This window comes from Fundulus heteroclitus, chromosome 13, assembly GCF_011125445.2.
Source record: "Fundulus heteroclitus isolate FHET01 chromosome 13, MU-UCD_Fhet_4.1, whole genome shotgun sequence".
Lineage (NCBI taxonomy): Eukaryota > Metazoa > Chordata > Actinopteri > Cyprinodontiformes > Fundulidae > Fundulus > Fundulus heteroclitus.
In genome coordinates, this window is record NC_046373.1 from 18,338,808 (window position 1) to 18,360,725 (window position 21,918).

Consider the following 21,918-nt stretch of genomic DNA (forward strand, 5'->3'; position numbering starts at 1 on the left):
GGGTTCTCTGCATGAACGGATGAGAGGAGGTTTTATTCTGAAAGGAACAGGAGTCACCGGAAGCGCGGTCAGCGCTCGGGTTGAGCCACTCTCACAGAAACTGCCGCATCCGCATTGCTTCCTTGTTTACTTGTTTTGTGGGAAACCTAATTTTTTAAGAGGTCGGGCTCTCTCTTTTTGTTAAAATCAATAAAAACCGTAGAGCTCCTGTACCAAGTTCTCAGGTGTGTTGCGCATTACGTCTGTTGTTTTTCGGTCAGTAGAGCTTTTGGTTAAAGCGGTGTTAGCGGTTAGCCTCGCCTGTTTAAACGTCGCCACCCAGCGCTCCAGTTAGCAGTCACAGTAACCTTCTGCGATGGGTTCTGCTTTTTATCCTTCACACTCTTGTTTCCTAATCACCTTTTACGCACAGTTTAACAGGAAATGTGTTGTTAGTTAAGTTCCAGAAAAGTTTCGTCCCTTTCTGTGCTAAGGTTTCTGGGTTAGCCGTGTTAGTCAACGTGGCTGTTCTGAGCTAAACCGCAGTGTCTTGTTATTAATGAGCTCTTGTTTGTCTGCCTAGATCCAGAGCCGAGTTTCATCAGAACCCAGTTTGGTTCCCTGCCTGAATGGCCACAGCATCCGAGGAGCCTCCAGGTCTTCAGGGCCACACTTCCAGTAAGTACCGAAGCTGTTTTCTCTCCGTGGTCTTGGTCTAAAATGTACCTGTTAGGTCCTTTAAGCCCAAATGTACGACGATCTGACTGTAAACACCTCTAGTTACAGGTTTTCCTTGAGGTGGTTTTGGTTATCATTCTCATCATCTTGATCCCCTTTCTAATTTTATTTTAAGCCTCTTGGTGTGATTGCTTTCTTCTTGAGAGTCATTCACATTTTTTTCCTGAATTGTGCAGTAGTTCAGCTGGTATGTTCACCTCTGAAAAGGAAAACACCCCAGGGTCTGTTTGTTTGTTTGAGGTTTAGGCTTTGGTTGTGTCCGCACTGCCACCTTCCAAAGAAGAGATCAACACCTTGATGTGGATTGTATACGGTACACGGTTGATCTGAAAGCAAATGTACTCTTAGGTTTCCCTGTCAAACTGAACTAATATAAAAGTGAATTCTGCTAATTACATGAAGGAATCCTTTTCGTCACTGTACGTGCCAAACCCTTGCATAGCAAAGATGAAGAAGGAAATAAGCTTATTAATTGATCTATTTAACAATAGAGTAAGTCACCTTACTGCCAAGAAATATGATTTTAAAACAAGAAAATATAGGCAAAAGTAAAATGAAATATATGTATGGAATATAGCAAAATATCTAACTGTAGAAGAAGTAAGCTTATGTAGAATAGTTCAAGCTACAGTGATCATTATTGAGCAGTGATGGAGCAATCAATCAGCAAGCTTCCCCCTTTTTTGTGTCTGAACGTCTGTTCATTAAAGGAATCAAATCTATAACCTCCTGTTATTTGGTCTGTAAACATGTTAATAAACAGCATGTTCCTTGATGCACTTTCTTTTAAGTTTGGGAGGCATGAATGAGGATAATCTTGTAATCCCTTGATTTTCTGTTGGTAGTGTGTATCATTTATTTGTTGAATTTTACCAAGATACATTTCTATGGGTTATTAGCTTTAGAAGAAAATTGGGATGTGATCGTTAATATTTCATTGGATTGAATGGCAGGTCAAACATAAAATATTTTTTTTCTCTTGTGTAGTCTCTGGTGAGAGATATACAGTCATTGCTTTAAGAATTAGGTGCATTTTGAGGTCAAACCTTTTTTATTATTATTTATATCTGGGGAAAAAGACAATTTTAGTTCACTTAAACACCTAAAATGAAACTTGTGTCGCACATTAAACAAAATATATCGACAAAAATGTGTGTTCTAGCCGGGGGGAAAAGTCAGGGCACCTACAATTTCAAATATAGTCTTTCCCCTTTGGCTACAATATCTGCAGAGAGATGCTTCGTGTAGCCAGCAACAAGTCTCTGACATTGGTCTGGGAAAGGTTTGCCCCACTCCTTCCTCTTGTTACAGGGGGTTCTTGCATATACAGCCGCCTTCAGGTAACCCAGAGCATCTCAAAAACAGAAAGATCTGGTCTTTGACTCTGCTTGGGACTTTCATTTCACGATTTTCAGCCAGTCGTTGGTGGAATAACTGGTGTTACGAATTATTGTTATGTTGTAAGGTCTAGTTCTGCTTCACCTTGACTTTTTTTTTGTCACTTAATTTACCTCAGACATCCTCATATACATAGAAAAATCTATGAGTTCTGTGATAGTGAGCTGAGCGGGTCGTGCTGCAGCAAACCCTCTCTAGACACCTCCAGCTCTGTGTGTCACAGTGGGGATCAAGTTATTTTCCTGGAATACTGGGTTTAGTTTACACCAAACATCCTTTGTTTTGGTGTCAAAATATTCAGTTTTAGACTCATTTGATCAAAGAGCATCACGCCAGAAGCCCTGGCCTGAGTCAGAAATGTTTGATGGCAAACTTCAGTCTGGTCTTTGTGTTTTAAATATTTGGGGTCTGAACTTGTTTTGCATCCTGTTAGTGATGCTCCGCATCAATTAATGTAACCATGGAGATGTTCAGTCCCAGCCATATATTAAGTTGTCCAGAAAGAGTTTTAGATACTTTTTATCTTTGCTTGTATCATATCAGAGCAGACATTTAGGTTCGTATTGCACATCCCTATTGTGTCTTTTTGGGCATGAAAAATGCTTGGCATAGAGGTATTACGCATCACCATATAAATATTTTCTTTAACACCCATATTACCTTCAGTCGTCACCATGCATAGCAAATATTCATGTTTTTCTGAAAATGTAACTCTCTAAATAATTGGATGTCTACACATTTTGTCAAGAGGGCCAAAATCCTAAATTTAAACATATTGATAGGCCAAAATAACGAAAAAAATAAAAAATAAAAATCTCTACAAACGAACATGCATATTTTAAAAATTAAACAAGTTAGTCAGATTTTCTGTAGAAAGTGGATGTGTAAATCCTTATAAGTCCAATACGTAAAAACATTCTCAACATTTGCTTTATTAAAAAACGATTGATATCCTGTTTGCAGGTTCTTTTGGGCTTCATTGAAAACAATTGAAGAAAAAAATGTTTGTTCTCAACAATAAGGTTGAGTTAAAGATTGCCTTAGAAATATTATGTATTATGAATGGCAGTATTAACATTAGTTTTCACCATAGATGGGAAACAATGAGGGGTGTGTGTGTTAAGAACAAATCAAATTTAAATGATTTTGCGTTTAAAAAAAGGCTTTTTGAATGGAGCACAAAAAGATGCTGAAGGGAAACACACGGCTATGTGTTGGCATATTAGGCACTGCATGAAGAAAAAGGGGGAAATCATTCCTGTAATTCATAACCTAGTCAAATGTTACAAATGTCCAGGGATCCAGGGGGGTTAAAGTGCCGTTAGATGTATAACGGACCAACACAGACCAAGTAATTTGTCAGCTAGGATCAAATTTAAATAGGTCAGACCTAATCACACATCAAACATGTCACCGTGAACTGATGCCAGAGCTCAAAAGCTATTGCTTTCTACGAATTGCCTACATCAGAACTTGGATGTTTACCAACAGATAGTAATTATTTCAGAATGTCTGTCCTTGTTCCTCATTGGCCCAGTTTGAAAAAAAAAAATCACTTTTTAATGCTGGTCTAATTCCTCCCAATGCACTCAAAAGACCTGCTGGGTCAGGTTTGGAGGGCACTGTCATCCCCCAGAGGTAACGAATGAGGTTTGTATATGCATGCTTGTGTCTGATGCTGTGTTGCTTAAAGTCACTTCCAGTAAAGGAGTTGCTTTTGCTTGTTACCTAATTTTCTCCACCTTTTTTTTTTTTTTTTTTTTTTTTTGTTTTTTCCCCTGCTCGTGCGTAATTTTTTACGTAACACGTTTCCTCCCCTTTCTCTATCCTCAGACTCGACTGGGAACCGAAAACATGTTGCTTCAGAGGTGAGACGTAACACGTTAGCTGGAAAAGAAATATCAGTTAGGACACACGGATCCAAATCACCCCGACAGTATGGAGTTTAGCAACGTTTTGCTGACATCTCCGCTTCTCCTTCCTGTTTGAAACACGAGAACAGTACTCATTGCTTCAGACTTGCGGCTTCTTTTTCCACCCGTCTCACTTTCTGTTGTCTTCTGTCTTTTGACCGACAGGGTCCAAGCATCGGCACGTCTCAGGCCCTGAAAAAAACCATCGGCCACCGGGGAGTCGACCCCACCGGGGAGACGGTGTACAAGAAGGTGCCATCATAGACATTGGCTCTCTTTCATCCATAATAACTTCAGCGATTTAAAGAGTATTCACAGATTTCTTCAAGTGTTCTTGACGTGTCGTCATGCAGTTTGTCACAAGCTTCAACTTACTTCACTGTTATTGACCAACACAAAGTAGTGCATAATTGCGAAGCGGAAGGAACACGAGGCGCAGGTTTCTAAATGTTTTTCCTGTAAAATGCGTGCATTTCTATTCAGTAACACCGGGTCAGTACTTTTACAGTTAAACGCATTAATTCATCTTTTTGGGGGTATCTCTCCACCCCATAATAGATGTCCAAAATGTTACCCTTTTCACGTCTGGAGACTTAAAGTTTTACTAGATCTTCAATGCACAATAGCTAAATCTCAGTCAGATTTAATACAAAGCACCCGTGAAGATCAACTTTCAAGTCTTGCCAGATCTTCTCGGTTGGATTTAAGTTTGGACTTTGACTAGGCCATTCTAACAGCTGAATAGGCTTTACGCATACAGTTCTGGCTGTATGTTTATAGTCACTGTCCAGCTGGAAGGTAAATCTCAGTCTCCAGTCTTTTGGAGCCTCTAACATGTTTTCCTCCAGGGTTGCCTTGTATTTAGCGCCACCCATCCTTTGAATTAATCCAGGTTCCGTGTTCTCTCTGTGTGTGAATAATAACATTAATTCAATTAAATTCAATTCAATTTTATTTATATAGCGCCAATTCATGAAACATGTCATCTCAAGGCACTTTACAAAGTCAAGTTCAATCATATTATACAGATTGGGTCAGATTATACAGATTGGTCAAAAATGTCCTATATAAGGAAACCAGTTTTAACATTACCATAGCATGATACTGCCACCACCATGTTTTATGGTGGGGATGGTTGGTTGAAGGTCACGTGCAGCGTTAGTTTATCCCTAAACGCATAAGTTAGGTTCTGGCCAAAAGGTTTGGTCTCATCTGGCCAGAGCACCTTCTAACGAATGTCCTCTGCGGGGCTTGTGGCAACATGGAAACAGGACTACTTAAGGCTTCCTTTATCAATGGCTTTCTTCTTGCTGCTCTTCCATTAGGATCAGGTTTGTGTGGCGCATGCTTGGCAGACTTTTCAAATTTTCAATGAATCTTTTGAAAACCATCCATCAACTTTAAAATTATGCACTACTTTATGTTTGGGTGTCAAATCAAATATAAATCAAAACATTCTAATAGTGGGAAACCTATCAATACTGTAACAGTGCTTTCTAAGCTCTAAACTCACAGTATTTAGCATCTTTTTAAATATAAGATTAAAGAGCTTTTTCTTTCTGTCTTGTAAAGTTCTATTTAAATGAATTTATTTTGTTCTTTAATTGAACTGTAGTAAAGTTGTTCCTGTGCTATTTTATTCATTTAGACTTCTACTCCAACCAGCTTGAGATCTATTCTGTGTTTATCTTGTATTTGAACATTTAGACATTTAAAAAATGTGCATAAAAATGCTGCTTGCATTTATTAAACATGTGTAACATCTATTCTTTTATGGTAAACTTGTACGTTTTTTCCCTTCTTTCCAGACTACATCTTCTACTCTTAGAGCGGCCATACAGTTGGGCATCACACACACGGTGGGCAGCTTGAACCAAAAACCTGAGAGAGACGTGCTGCTGCAGGACTTTGAAGTCGTAGAGAGCATCTTCTTTCCCAGGTTTGCGTTGAAAATTATTGGGGATTATATTCTTGACTTATGTGGATTGATTTCTTTTTCTTTTTGGCCCGTGCTCTGAAAGTAAATCCTCGTTTTGTCCTTTTCTGGCAGCGAAGGCAGTAACCTGACACCGGCCCACCACTATGGAGACTTCAGGTTCAAAACATACGCTCCGGTCGCCTTTCGTTACTTCAGAGAGATGTTTGGCATCCAGCCCGAAGACTACATGGTACTCCTGTTCCTGCTGCATGTTCCCTATTTAGAATATAGGCTTCAAAATTAGGTCAAAGAGCTTTGAATAGTGAAAGGAATGAAAAGAATGTTAGAGGGAGTGAAACTGGAAAAGTGTGAACAATGAAGCGCAGACACACGATAGACAGAGCTTTTTATGCTGGCTAACTATTGGTGTTACTATATTTAAAGTTTTTTCTTCTTCTTGCTTTTTAAAGTTTTTATCTCATGTTTTATCTACAGTATTCTCTGTGCAACGAGCAACTGATTGAGCTGTCTAACTCCGGCGCCAGCGGGTCTCTGTTCTTCGTCTCAAAGGATGATGAATACATTATTAAGACCGTGCAACACAAAGAGGCAGAGTTTCTCCAAAAACTGCTTCCAGGATACTTTATGGTAAGATCTGATTGTATGGATAGTTCACTACCAGACCCATCTATAAAGCAACCCTGCTTGTTGTAGGACCAGATGCATTAGTGTTTTCAACACTAGACCTTGGGGGAAAATGTGTAGGGTGTGTTGGATGATTACCAGCTCATACGAGCCATAATTGCCTCGAGTCAGTAATTACCAGGATTCTGTAGAATTAAGGCTGAGCTCTAAACTTCATTCATCAGGTAAGTTGTTGAAGGAAGACGTCTACAAAAAAATAGAAAGATAATGTTCACGGAGAGCTGTAATTAATCATTGTGATTTAATAAAATGTTATTTATATAGCGCCAATTCATAATACATGTCATCTCAAGGCATTTTACTAAGTCAATTCAATTAAGTCATACAGACAAATTGGTCAAAAACGTTTCTCATCTAAGGAAACCCAGCAGATTGCGAGTTTTGACAAGCAGCATTCCCTTCTGCCAGAGCATAGATCCACAGGGAGAGTCGTCTGCATTGTCCATGGCTTTGCAGCAATCCCTCATACTGAGCATGCATGAAGCGACAGTGGAGAGGAAAACTCCCCTTTAACAGGGAGGAAAACCTCCAACAGAACCAGGTTCAGTGTGAATGGAGCACACAGAGCAGATACACAAAAGATTTAAGATACAAGATGTTTTGCTGTATAGTTTTTTTTTTTCTGTATCAGTTCCTCATGACATATGGACCTTCATGTAAAACATTACCAGAAATAAACAGACTTGATTATTCTTTATCAAAGATACCTGATAAAGGCGATATCAAATGAGCAAAGTCTGTGCTTATTAGATTGGCTTCAAGGGAAAGAGCAACAATAAGTTTCCATTACAAGAATTTTAAGTCTTCTGGAACAAAAATAAATATGCTACTTTATAGGTCATCATGAACTCTAGGTCTGAAAAGTAAAAAAAAAAAAAAGAAAGAAATTCTGTCATTGCACATAAGATATGTACTCAAAAAGTGATTGCTTCATAAAATTTAACTTACATTTTCACTTAGAAGCAGGTTTTATTTAGAGATATGGAATAGAATTGAGGTCGTTGTGCAACATTTGATTATCTAATAAGTAAAACTTTTGGGTCATTGTGGGAAGCATTGTGTTAAGATGTAAATTTCAACACTTGTGTAAATTTTATCACTGTTTAATCCATCAGTAGAATATCTTTAGGACTCTTATCAAGCCGATGTGAATTATATCCCTTTCCATTAAAACATTCCTATCATACATTTCTAAAAAGACAGGTTAATTAAAAATTCTGAGATAAGTACACATTATGTACACATTATGTAAAAAAAAAAATAGTGAGCTACTAATGAAAACATTACAAATTCGTCATTAGTCAACCTAATATGTAACAAATGAATTTAAGGCCTAAAGGAAGAAAAATACACTTCTAATAAAATTAGTGCAAACCTGAAACAATGAATTAGCATTTAGCAGTCTTATCATTCAGCTGGTCAGGCTCTTATGGTGATCCAAACATCATCAGATTCTTAGAAACTTTGTTTGAAAGCCTCTCTGAAGTGTGATTATTATCTGCTCTTAGAGAAAAGGCTTTGAGTTCAATATTCTGACACTGAGCCCCTTTTCCACCGAAAGTCCCAGAATTAAAGTGTTTGAGATTTTGTTTTTTAACTTCCACTCATTGGTAAAAAACTAGCCGAAGTTTAAAAACAAATGTCCAACAAAATGAAATGAAAAAGAGACTACAATCATGTCCGCTTTCCCGGCAGGCAAAAAAACGACGGGCTTTTGCTTACGTTACATTTGTCCTCAGAAGTAGGAATTTCCAGCCTCTAATTAGGAAATTTTAACCCAAACACCCCAGGAAGTTGGGATTGCGAGTCGAAAAGTCGATGGAAGTACCTGCTACTTGCAGCAAGATTGAGTAAAACTTGACTGTTTATTGCAGTTCTGTGTTATTTATGCAGCATTTAGTCGTACTCCTTCTATTCAGTGTTTTATAAGACGGGATGTTTAAGTGTTGCTTAAATGCACAAAATAATGGCTAAGACAGAGTTGTTGTTTTAAACATAGTGGCTAAACGAGCAACGAAGAACAGTCACCTATTGTTGTTTAACGTGTCATATGTAATTAAACAGTTCAGCATATCTTAAAAAAAGACAAATATTTTTCTGATAATAACTACCTCAGTTGGACCAAACCTACATCTCTGTCTGTTGTGGCCAGATTTTACTAGCCTGGCCAGCCTGACTGACTTGCGCCATATGTATTCAATACACAGGTTGTCATTCTGAGCAGGTGTAGACCATAAGCATCATATAAACGTAGACGCCTCGTCGGACGGGTTCTGCCTATGCTGCCTATGCTGCAGATGCGTCAGAGCGTCCGCCATGTTGAATGTGGCAAATCTGCAATTAGTCTCAGTCACTTAAACAGTATCAGAGAGAGTTTAATCTAAGAATATACTTTATATTCGTACTATTTTTATTTTTGGAATATTACAAGTTTATTTTCGTATCCCTTTGGCTTCATTCTCCTGACTTTATACTCATAAAGAATAAAAATAATTAAAAGAATCTATCCTGGCCCTATTACTCTGGGACTGAAATAGTTCTGCAAACTGTGACTATTCTGGAAATGTCCTCCCTTAATTCTCATAATATGACTAAGACTTTTGTCTTTTTTTTTTTTTTTTTACTCTATTGTCCCAGGACTTTTTTTTCTCATTAGTAACTTTATCTCTTTTATACTCCCCAAAACATCTGTTCCTAATCTGTGACTATACCAGAATTTAAAAGATTTACATGTGACACTGTTTTATGAAATAATGAAGACCACAATGTTTAGATTTAACTAATTTACTTTTATATTCAACACACACACACACACATCTATCTATCTATCTATCTATCTATCTATCTATCTATCTATCTATCTATCTATCTATCTATCTATCTATCTATCTATATATATATATATATATATATATATATATATATAATATGCAGCACAGGAATGAGGCATCTTCTCTGATCCACGTTCACTACAACAGAACTTTACTTCTTTCTGCCACATGCAATATGGCGGTGATGTTGACGTACGAACCCGCGCCCAACCAGGCGTCCATGTATATGATGTCTATGTTTTAGACTATCTGGCCCAAATTTACCGAGCCAATCATGGCGTGGGAGGCGGGAGTTTATGATGCGTCACTTGTAGGGACAGAAATGCCCATAATGCAGCAGTGCTTTGCTGCAACCATAATAGTCAAAACGGCGCCGGCAACGGATCGTTGTTTCAATGACGCCCTCTATTATGTCCTGAACGAGCTGGATATATCTTTAAAACCTCAACAGCCGGCTGCTCTGAGAGCTAAAACGGAGCGTGTCGTTCCCCGCTGCTCTCCAGACTGATATGCCGTGTTTACAGAGTAATCAGTCTGGCTGTCCAGGCTAAGATTTTACTATCATTTAAATCTAAACTCAAATGTACAAAAGCGTGCCACAGATTCCACGTTGTTATTTATTAAGCCATGGTGATGTAATTGTGCAGTTTAAATGTAAAACATCAACAGGAAGAAAAAAAATAACATGCAGCCTCACTGCTTCTGTAGGATTTAAGAGAGAAATTATTATGGTTAGTGATGCTGATTAGGTTTTTACTTCATAAATTAAGCCATGTGTGTTAGTTAACACGCGACGTCAAGGAGAAAACACATCAGCCAAGACACATAAAACTATTAAAGTGAAAGAGCATGTACTTTGTTTTGTCTTTAAAATGTTGTCTTTGTACAGATGGCCATGTTAAAGTCTTACATGCACTTGCTGCTCTATATTTTAATTGGCTGTTCCATGATCTCTGTTTTTTCTGTAGAACCTGAACCAGAACAAGAGGACGTTATTACCAAAGTTTTATGGGCTGTACTGTGTCCAGGCAGCCGGTAAAAACATCCGTATTGTAGTCATGAACAATCTGCTGCCCAGTGCAGTACGAATGCACCTCAAGTTCGATCTCAAAGGCTCCACTTATAAGCGGCGAGCCTCTCCCAAAGAGCGGGAAAAGACCGTGCCCACGTTCAAAGATCTGGATTTCATCCAGGACATGGCAGACGGACTGCGCCTGGATGTGGACAAATACAACGCTGTTTGTAAAACTCTTCAGAGAGACTGTTTGGTAAGAATTCAGTTAAAACACAAATACATATTTTGGTAGTAATTTAATGTGTTTTTTTATTTTTTTCCTGACTTGTTTTGTTTGGCTTGCGTTCAGCTGTTACAAAGTTTCCAGATTATGGACTACAGCCTTCTAGTGGGAGTTCATAACATAGACCTGGCCTGTCGAGACCAAGATAGAGAAGAGGTCGCAGGAGCAGCTGTGGACCAAGCAAGGCCACAAGTCCAAAAGTCCCTGTACAGCACAGCTATCGAGGCCATCCAGGCAGAGACAGGAGGTGTGGAGCCAGTGGACAGGTGCGTGTCAGCACATTTATTACGGATTTTCTCTAATCCACGTTCCAAATTATACACGCTCCATTGTGTGCATGCGTGTTTGCTGAAAGCCACACGCCTTCAGAAGGCATCAACAAGCTTCTTGCAAAAATACTTAATTTAACTTGTTTGGTTTCTTGGCAACAATCTGGCTTTTAAGCAGAGTGCACCAATTCCCAATGAGGCTGATGTTGTGGCTCATGCTAGTCTGGTTTATTCAATTCAATTAAATTTTATTTCTATAGCGCCAATTCATGAAACATGTCATCTCAAGGCACTTTCCAAAGTCAAATTCAATCATATTTTACAGATTGGTCAAAAAAATTCCTATATAAGGGAACCAGTTGATTGCATCAAAGTCCCGACCTGCAGCATTCACTCCTGGGGAACCGTAGAGCCACAGGGAGAGTCGTCTGCATTGTACATGGCTTTGCTGCAATCCCTCATACTGAGCAAGCATGAAGCAATAGTGGAAAGGAAAACTCCCCTTTAACAGAAAGGCAAACCTCCAGCAGAAGCAGGCTCAGTATGAACGGTCATCTGCCTCGACCGACTGGGGTTACAGAAGACAGAACAGAGACACAACAAGAGAAACAAAAAAGCACAGAAGCACACATTGATCCAGTAATCTGTTCTACATTAGATGGTAGTAGCGGGTGAGCCGTCTTCTCTGGATGATGTCACAGTTAACAGAACGTCAGACCAGGTGTACCTACTATGAAGAAAAAGAGAGAGAGCAAAAAGTTAAGATGAAATGACAACAGTCATTTCAATGTAATGCAATGCAAAACTAGAGAACAGTAGAACTCAGTAGAGTGAGAAAAATAGGCCCTGATGTCCTCCAGCAGCCTAAGCCTATAGCAGCATAACTATAGAGGTAGCTCAGGGTATGAGCCACTCTAACTATAAGCTTTGTCAAAAAGGAAAGTTTTAAGATTAGTTTTAAAAGTAGACGGGGTGTCTGCCTCACGGACCAAAACTGGGAGTTGGTTCCACAGGAGAGGAGCCTGATAACTAAAGGATCTGACTCCCATTCTACTTTTAGAGACTAGGAACCACCAGCAGACCTGCAGTCTGAGAGCGAAGTGCTCTGTTAGGAACATACGGGGTAATCAGAGCTCTGATATATGATGGAGCTTGATTATTAAGGGCTTTATACGTTAGAAGAAGAATTTTAAATTCTATTCTTGATTTAACAGGAAGCCAGTGGAGGGAAGCTTTATTATGCATCCTAACACTAGTGTCGATGTCTGATTTAGACCGTTGTCCCGCTAGAATACCCTATTGCCTTATGTTTCAACCATGTGACCTAAACTGTCACTCTAAGATAAAATGAAACTGGTTTATGTCATGAACTGGAACCTGCTGGAATGCTCGTATCACTTTCTACAGTTAAACCAGTTTTACATCATAAATTAAAAGCATGCCCATTAAAGAAATGCTGCAAAACTGACAATTTTATTTGACCTAAATTTCCAGCTGCAGACAAAGACCATCCCAAAAAACCTCATGGGAATGATTTTATGGGCAGATAAGATTACGATTGGGCTATTTGAGCTTGATAACAAGCAGCTTGGTCAAACATCTAACGAGAGTCATGCCCAAGCTCACTGGTGTGTACTAAAGAGCTTTAATTTCTCTGCAACTTGCCAAACAACATTTAACCCATGAGTAGTGAAAGGTGTATGTGCATTTTTGACACTTGGGAGTAAATCCAGGATGCATCCAGGCCTGGTGGCATCATCCCACGGTGAAAAAGGAACGGTTAAAATGCGCCATGTATGTAAACTTGACTGAGTATAAAAGTGTGTTTTGATCTTTCAGGACCGGAGGGATCCCCGCGCGAAACGGGAAGGACGAGAGGCTGCTGGTGTACATCGGTATTATTGACATTTTGCAGTCCTATAGGTAATAGTGCGTGTTTGTGTTTCTTTTTTGTTTTGGTCAATGAAAGCGAAAAACACGGCCCTCATGGGAAAAGCGACACATCCACAGAGCAGCTTCAGCGATCCACCTGAGTTTAAACAGAACCCTCCCAGGTCATTAGGCTGAAAACGCACACACTGGCTAATATTACAAATAGACAGAAACCTAAAACTCTGGATGGGGCTCAACAAACAAAACAAACCTTTGTGCGGTCTTTGCAAACCGCTTAACTAACCGCTTTAAACAGAAGCCATCTGTTGTGCCGAGCTGGGTTCACTTACCGTGAATGAACGCTCCCTGTTTCTCAGACATTCCTCAGATTTAATTCATAATTAAAAGGGTTTGTTGGCTGCTGGTTGTTTCACCCACTCGCCTTTTTGTATTTTCACAGTTTTGACTGTTTCCTTGTCTTAGCCAACTTTGTTGAGTACAAAGGGGAGCCATTTCCTACCAACCACGTGCCAGTTTGACCAGCTTTGGCAACTGATGATTTTAAGTCATTTTCTGTGATTCTGTGTCTCGAATAAATGAATAAATATGATCTACAAGCAGGAAATGCTTTAATTTAATGATTGTGTTTGGTATATTGTTATATTCTAAAAGTTTATTAGGATATAATACAAACTTTTATGTGTATTTATATCCATAGTTGATCAAAAGTACTTAACCACCAAGACAGATAATTTGATCTGCTATGGATTGTTTATGGTAGGGCTGGGCGATAAATCGATTTAATCGATTAATTTGAATTTACAATTCTTTAAGATTTCATTTTTGGAAAATCTGGATTTTATTTTGCCAATACACTCATTGGGTTTCCATGAAGAGAACAACATGTGATGCTGAATATATGTTTAGGCAAATGTATTGTCAAAATATTGTTAAGTAGAAACTTTTTACTTCATTTACTTATTTACTTTTTTTTTTTAACTTAGTTTGAAGTTCACAAGTGCAGTGAAGCCTGTTCTTAGCTCAATGTGTAATACCACTAGCAGCAAATGTTTTGTTATATTTTCATTGTTTGTAATGGCACGGCTGCCATCTTGTTTTACAAGCATGTTTCACAGCTTGTTTTTAGTTGCACTTTGAATTCAGGTCAACTCCTTGACGAAATGCTTGACATAAAAGCAAGGTTTTAAAATAATTTCTTTAATTTCTTTTTATGAAACAAAAAGGAGGAAAAAATCGATTAATCGAATTTGGTGTGATAAAATCGGAGATTTATTTTTTAATCCATATCGCCCAGCCCTAGTTTATGGGTACAAATGTCAAGGCAAAGCGGATTAAATAGCAAGGTGTTGGTATGAAAATGGAATTCTAATAAATTGATCTAATTTGTTGTATATTTCATATGAATCTTTTATTGACTCTACACGTGTTTTTATTATGTAGTTCATATAATAGAACCGTGCGTCTGTGTATTTTCTTGTCTTCAGATTTGTAAAGAAGCTTGAACATTCCTGGAAGGCCCTGGTTCATGATGGGGTGAGTTGCTTCTATTTGTCTGTTGGATTGCTGTGGTTGAAAACACAGATCTTGACAAAAAAAACTTTTGTTTTCAGGACACTGTGTCTGTACACCGACCAAAATTCTACGCAGAAAGATTTCTAAGGTTCATGTGTACTACGGTTTTCAAAAAGATGCCAGGTGAGGTTTATGTTAAGTTGCTGATAATAATATGAAAAAAAATCAGCTTGAACCCTGAATTCACTCTTTACCATCTTAAATCTAGTAAAGTCCTCCCCGTGTAAGAAGCGCCGGGCCAACGGTCCTACGAAGAAACCTGCTGGCGCCTTCTTGTCTCAAACCAGCGGCAGCTCCCAGCATCCTTCACTCCAACAACAAGCCAGCACTGACACCAGGGAGAGCGCCGAGGGAGTCAGCGGTAAGGCCTGGAAGCAGAAATAAGTGCGCAGCTGCTTCAGATGTAGTGTGGGAAACAAACAAGACTCACTGATGATTGCTAACATGTGCCGGCATGTGACCTACCACTTTCACAACGCAGTAATACGAGTTTATCCTCCTCTTCCCGCCCAGCCATGCAGTCCGGTCGACCTGACCTCCTCCCCCAGAGCTCACTGGCCAGAGACGGTGCCGTCAACACTCCTGGAGCTCCGGTTTTTGTGTCCTTGGCTGACGCCAGATCCACTCCCACAGCGCTTGCTGTGTCTCCCTCTCAGGAAACCTCAGTGAGAGAAGGTGGAAGTGAAACAGGCAAAAACCAGGACAACAGCACCCCCAAGAGGCAAGAGGGAACAATTCAGTTCAACTCAGTTTAAGACTTAGACAACTTTATTTGTCATTTTGTATGCACAGAGTGCGTACAGAACACTGAGCTATATAATACACTGGAGTGCTGATTTTGCCGAAAAACTGAAGCCACTGGCCGCCATCTTGCTACTCCCTACTCTCACAGAATCCCACAGGATTTGGTTGCAACAACAAGCAGTTTTCTGGCTGTGTGAAAACGTTTCACAGGTGATTCTACAGTCAGTGGATGTACTAACACTATCAACTACTAGGAAATTAGGTGCTGAAATATTTTACATGTTATTCATATTAAATATATATATATGTATATATAAGTATGTGTATATGTATATATGTATATATATGGATACACATATGTAAATATATGTTTTTGTATATTGTTATTTATATATTTATAAATGTTAAACATATATTTAAATGAATAAAATGCAAAATATTTCAGCACATGACTTTCTCAGTACTTGATATTTTTAGAACATAACATAAAAGTATATGGCATTTGACATTTTAAAAGTTTTAAGCCCCCCCTGAACATGAGAAAATCCTCGTTATTCGATGCTGTAGCGCACATATTCCCTAGTTACTGGGGGGAAATAGGGAGTACCAATATGGCGGCTGGTGGCTTCAAAGCGACTCGTTCAAACAGACGGTGATTAGCACTCCAGTGTATTATATAGCTCAGTGGTACAGAACCAAATTTTGTTGCATACAGCTTGTAAAAATTGCAGAAGAATTGGATTTACATTATGAGGTGCAGCAGTGATTTAAAAGTAAGCAATTTAAATGTAGACAATGCAAGATAAGTCACAGTGAACAGGTGAGTATTTTTTTGTGCAGAAATTGATTGTGCAAAGGGCATTAGTGCAAGAGTTAATCTTAAAGAGTTCACAACAGGTGTCATCCCTTTGGGTCCAGTTTATATCCAGTTACACCGGCTCTAAAGTGTACAAACCTTTGTTAAAATACCAGCGTTTTCTTATGTAATAAAAGAGTCTTTGATTAATTATTTTTAAAAATGTGATAAATATCATACACAAAAAACTTATTACTGGGGAAAAATACAAATTTGCAATATGCTGGTTGCATAAATATTCACACCCTTAAACATTTGTTGAAACACCTTTTGATTCTTTTTCAGCATTCTGTCTTCTTGAGTCCACAGCGGCCATCAATAATGGATAAAACGAATAGCCTTGAGTTCAATATTTTTGAAGTGAGGTTCTGTCAAAGGTTTCTAACAAAAATATCCTACCTGCAGGAGATGGCTCTCTTTGTTTCCTCTTTTAGAATAAATCCAGCACAGGAGGTGCTAATGCTAGCTAAGCATGTAGCTTAGGAGGTGCTAAGCGTTTCTTTGTGCTTGGAAAAATTCCCCCGAAAAACGCTTTTTGGTTTATCTTGTTTAGAAAGATGGTCACATGTTTTCTTCTGGCTGTTTTTTATGGAGGACCAATCCTGCCAACATTTAGAATAAATAAATAAATAAATCAATGACTTACTTAATTACATACTGGGCCAAAAGTAGCTAATAATATAAAACTGTGTGTCATTAAATGCAACAAAATAATAAAAAGACATTTATTCAATAACTGATCAATTAACCAGCTACAAATATATGGGAGCAAGAACCAAGCGGACCTCTACAGTCCTAAAACCAGAATCTCTTCTCTAAAACTATCATAGCAGTTTATGAAAACTCTATTTTGTGAACTTTTAAACAACTGTTGCTTTTGAATTAGGCAGTTTGTTACACAAAAGATAACATGATAAATGAAAATGACAGTGGCCTTAAATTGATCTTCCTGTGTGAAACCCTGCCCTTACTGTGCCGCCTCTTATTCTTATGTTTTGTTTTTATACATTTTATTTTTACCCTTGTGTGCATCTCCATGCTGCCATTTGCGTTTCAGTTTGCTGTTAGTAGACCTGAATTCCCCACCGAGGGACAATGAAGAACTATTCTAATCTATTTTGTTCTATTTTAAGCACTTACTTAGAGCGGTACCTGTAGAGTTTTTCTGGTCAGAGCATCTAAAGTAATCTAAAATAAAAGGAAAGTGTTAAAAAACGACAAACTGTTAGTAGCGAATGATGTTGTTGACATCCTTACACTGACCATTCTCTGTACCTGCTTCACACAGGAAGATCACTGCCTGCTACCTCTATTCCCTGTGTAAATAATCATCATGCTTAAAGTAGCAATAAGCAAAATTTCATTATTTTAGATAGAATAACTGAATTTCTTTTTTTTTTGTTTTGTAAAGAACTAAAGGTATCTTTTTAGATGGACTATGGTTAAACATCACACACCATCTCTCTGTGTTGTTCTCTAACATTACGCGCATCACGTAATGCACAGCAACAGCTGCCACTCAGGGCTTAGCCACTTCCTGCCCATAAAATGGCAGAGAGCACGGCCATCAGATCAAAACGTTGTCTTGCTAACAGCATTATAAAGTTATGAGTTACTCACTTCTTCACTAGACACGTTCCTCTGAGAGGTGACGCTGTTTTGCTGTGTTTTTAATCCTTTGCAAATATGCGCATATGAGCCGATGGGTGAGAGGGGGAAATGGGTGCTGGAGTGAGGTAGAGAGAAGTGTGCCATGATACACATCTTGTTTTGGTCTACAGACAGTGCTCAAGCTCCACCTAGTGGTGAAATATCGCTCATCGCTGCTTTAAACGTGCATAAGCTAACATTAAAATTGGACGCGTATGATTTTTTTTTTCTAGGAAACCTTAAATAAAACCTTTCCACAGAATCTCACCTAAAAAAATCTTGCTGATCTTTCCCTTTAAGACTAAATCTGAACTAGACAGTGTCTCTGTGAAGTGTCAGCTGACTCTGTGTTTTTGCCTTTGTTCTCAGACATCAGTCTTCTGTTGAGGAAAGTACTACGACAGAGGACACAATCTCACTCAGCGACATAGATTCCTCTGAAACCAAAGTAAGTAGAATAAACCTACTTTTATCAAAACAAATGGGTTGAACATGTTTTTTTTTTTAACCAAAACATTTTTGTTTGACAGGCGTAGGATGTGGAAGAGTAACTGGGATTCAACCTAAACAAAGGCAGAGGTGTTAATGAGGAACACTGAAACATTTACACCCACCCCACCCCCCTGTCTTCCTCGAGGTACCAGGACTAATAAATCCTTGTAGTGAATCACTGGGACCAAGCAGGACTTTGGATGTTTGTTTATGCTACTGTTCGTTTGCACTTTGATTTCCGAACAGACGTGTTCTGACACTAGTAAATGTGGGTACGTTAACGCGGTGGTTAGGGAACACTATCTTTGTCTCGCAGGAGTGCCTGTATTCACAACTAGTTATTCTGTTTCACCCTGATACGCTCATTTAAACCAGTATTTGCTGTGACATCAGGATCTTTCTGCTTTTTTTTTTCTTTCATGTGAAGAAGTTTTATTTTCATTGTTTGCCTTCCTTGAATGTCATTCCTTATTCTTTGCCGGCAAACCCTAATCAGAACGCTGGTGTCTGTCCTGCCATGTATATTGCACACAATAGAACGAAGTGACATCGAGGAGTGGTTGCAATCTCTGTATGTTTTAGATGTGACCACATTTGGAAAGTAACTGCAGAATGTTGTCTATTTAAGGGCTGGTTTATAGAATTATCATCTGCCATGTAATCAAGAGGAATGAATTGAATTTGAGCTTTCAAAGGACATTTTCAATAGGAGATTGTTGGTGTCTGAGATGTTTTGCACCAAATCGCTATTTCAACTAAAAACATTGCATGTTGGCTTAATTTCCGACAAACCTCCTATACACAGTTTATAGACCTCAACGTAAGTGGCTGAAGTCAAATTGTTATTATTTTTAATTATTAATTTAGTTGCTTTAAAACAAAACCATACATGTGTTGGGAACACATGCTGAGAGAAATTACTGTATTCATATGTAATAACATGCCTTTTCTGTTTTTAAAAGCTTACTTTAAATGTACATAATGCTGGGAAAAGACGGGGGCCCTCTAGTTTTTTTATTTAACCAAATCTTCTAATGGACCTACATGACTTCAAACACTGTGAATCCTTACAGCAACTTCTAATGTTACGGTCAAAAGCTATATTTTAAAAGAAGATTGTTGTTGTTTTTTGTATGTATGTGTGGTACATTGAGCAGAAGGGATCAAATGTAGTTGAGCACCTCAACAAACACTGATCTGTGGGCTGCCTCATAAAGAGAGACCACTGGGTTTTGTTTGCTATATGTGGTGCGACTCGTCCAAGCGGAGGTGTTTTTACACAAAGTGAAGCCACCGATCAAACCTGCGAAAAGCAGTTTTCTCCAGAAGCCTTCGAAGTAATCATGTGACTAGTACCAAAAAGTAGGAAATGACATTATTGTTATTATGAGCTGGTACAATCATATTTTTTTTCTCATGGATCATATGGGGGTTGGTGCGGTTTGTACAGCTTTACTCAGCTGTCCAGTGATAAGCATGAAAGTAAAAAGGTATTTTTTAAAGAGGTGCAGAGGCCAACATTTGTGATTTACTTATTGTTCACCTGATCTGGGTGCAGGGTTGTCCATCCCTGTGAGACACGTACACAGACACTCTTTGTTCATGATATTGGGAAATAATATTATAGCTGTAAATTGTTGCAGTCTAATCAGCTACTTACTCTGTTCTTGTATAATGTCAGTTTTAATTAAAATCTGCTGTCACAGGACTATTTTCTCTTTTATTGTTCACGTTTATTTCTGTTTATGGAGTACAACCCGATAATATGAAATACTAAATATATGTACCATAGATTAAAGCAACCATTGTTTTTTGTTTTTTTCATTTCTTTATACAGGGAGGTTTACTTTCACAACTTTGTGATGATTTCAGCACCTGATTGCAGTTACTGGATTTATTTTGTACCACTAATCCAGGTGTGTCCAAACTTTTGGTCATGTGGGCCAAAATTGTCAAGTCGGGGGGGAAAAAAAACACTTGAGGGACAAAAAATATAATAAAAATAAAAATTAGCAAAAAAAATTATATTGTAATTTTTTTTCTCCTGCTCCACAAAATATGAACTATATTAAATTAGTCAGATTTTATGTAGGAAAGGGATACGAAAATCATTGGAGATCCAGAACTTTGAAAGGGTTTTCCCAATGTGCTTGATTAATAAATGCTTATCTGTTTTTCAAATTCCTTTGGGCATGATGATTTAAAAAGGGGGATAAAAAAAGGTCTATTCTCTAGTATTTAAGAAATTAATTAAAATGATCCAGTGAACGCTGGAGATAGGCACCAGCAACCCCCGCGACCCAATGAGGGTCTAAGCGGGTAAGAAAATGGATGGATGGATGGATGGAATTAAAATGATTTTTTTTTTTTTTTGGTGCACTGGAGTAAGAGTCAATGGATAGATGTGGTCCTGTTTACTATTAAATTAAAGAGAATGTTATAAAGTGTGGTCAATTAAAGACATACTTTCTGTTGTACCTGGCATTTTCAATAGTAAGAAGATTTTTAAAGGAGGAATAAGTAATAATGACACCTAGTGTTTCAAATCAGTACAACACAAACAGCCTAGACCGTTTCCTCAATGGTCCGTTGCTGCTGTGAAACCCCAGTGAATGTTTACTCACACAGGATAGGTTTATGATCTTGTATTTCTGGTCCACTCCCTTTTCTGGCTTCCATGTTAGCAGGCTGCTATTCTGTCTAGATAAAATACCAAATGCTGTGTTCTGTTTTGTGTAACCTGGGAACTCTCATATGATTGGCTCAGGAACCAGGAAGTAAACACGGGCTACACTCTGCACCAAAGTCATTCCAGACCATAACTCTAATTTTGAAAGGAGAAAAACGTGACTAAGACAATGTTGATGAAACGGACCGATTGTTTATAGGGAACGGTACTTCCATCCCAAGAGACAAATGGGAAATGTTTTGGGCTAATTTTACAGTAAATATCTTACTTATTGCTTTTTTAACTTGTCTGTTATACATTTTCTTTACAAAAAAAAAGTCAACCACCTGTGCTGGTGGGCCAGATCCTTCTTGAAACGGACCTCAGTGCAGCATTCGATACCGTTGATCACTCCATCCTGTTAGAACGCCTGGAGAACTGGGTCGGCCTCACTGGTACAACTCTCAGCTGGTTTAAATCCTACTTGAAGGACAGGGACTTTTTTGTGTCAGTAGGTAACCTTACATCCCAGACAACAAAAAATACATGTGGGGTTCCCCAAGGGCCCATCCTGGGTCCCCTCCTATTCAGTATCTACTATATGCATCAGCTACCATAACTATGCAGACGACACACAGCTCTACATCATCATGTCACCAGGTGACTATGAACCAGTTCAGGCACTGAGTAAATGTCTAGAAGAAATTAATGCCTGGATGTGCCAAAAAAAATTTTTATTGAATAAAAACAAATCTGAAGTAATAATTTTTGGACCAATAGAGGAGCGATCAAAATTTAGCACACAGCTTCAGCTAGAAACCACTGATCAGTCACGAAATTTGGGTGTAGTGATGGACTCAGACCTAAACCTCCAAAAGCATCTAAAGACAATTACAAGGTCGGCTTTCTATCACCTGAGGAACATTTCCAGGATTAAAGGACTAATGTCTCAGCAGGATCTGGAAAAACTAATCTATGCGTTTATTTTTAGTAG

General features: G+C 38.5%; 1 protein-coding gene across 5 annotated transcripts; it reads left to right on the top strand.

Annotated features, from left to right (window-relative positions):
• Positions 1–56: 56 nt before the first annotated feature.
• LOC105935056 (phosphatidylinositol 4-phosphate 5-kinase type-1 alpha) lies at positions 57–19,977 on the top strand. Of its 5 annotated transcripts, none has more exons than XM_036145269.1 (17): positions 58–224; positions 563–657; positions 3,712–3,753; positions 3,949–3,983; positions 4,194–4,280; positions 5,837–5,967; positions 6,079–6,196; positions 6,442–6,594; positions 10,451–10,750; positions 10,847–11,046; positions 12,889–12,972; positions 14,427–14,475; positions 14,553–14,637; positions 14,723–14,875; positions 15,028–15,235; positions 18,134–18,212; positions 18,295–19,977. In XM_036145269.1, the coding sequence occupies exons 2-17, from the start codon at positions 609–611 to the stop codon at positions 18,298–18,300; spliced, it is 1,779 nt and encodes a 592-aa protein (XP_036001162.1). In that variant the 5' UTR covers positions 58–224; positions 563–608; the 3' UTR covers positions 18,301–19,977. The 5 variants fall into 5 exon arrangements, with proteins under 5 accessions (XP_036001166.1, XP_036001162.1, XP_036001164.1 ...); XM_036145270.1 differs by having other exon boundaries at positions 61–161; XM_036145273.1 differs by lacking the exons at positions 18,134–18,212; positions 18,295–19,977 and adding an exon at positions 16,130–16,260 and having other exon boundaries at positions 57–224; positions 15,028–15,263.
• The last annotated feature ends 1,941 nt before the right edge of the window (positions 19,978–21,918 follow it).

Excerpts from the sequence above, each read along its gene's own strand:
- LOC105935056 (XM_036145269.1), top strand. The coding sequence starts at position 609 with ATGGCCACAGCATCCGAGGAGCCTCCAGGTCTTCAGGGCCACACTTCC. Across the intron at positions 3,754-3,948 it reads GGCACTGTCATCCCCCAGAG|ACTCGACTGGGAACCGAAAA; the intron begins GTAACGAATGAG and ends CTCTATCCTCAG. Across the intron at positions 5,968-6,078 it reads GAGAGCATCTTCTTTCCCAG|CGAAGGCAGTAACCTGACAC; the intron begins GTTTGCGTTGAA and ends CTTTTCTGGCAG.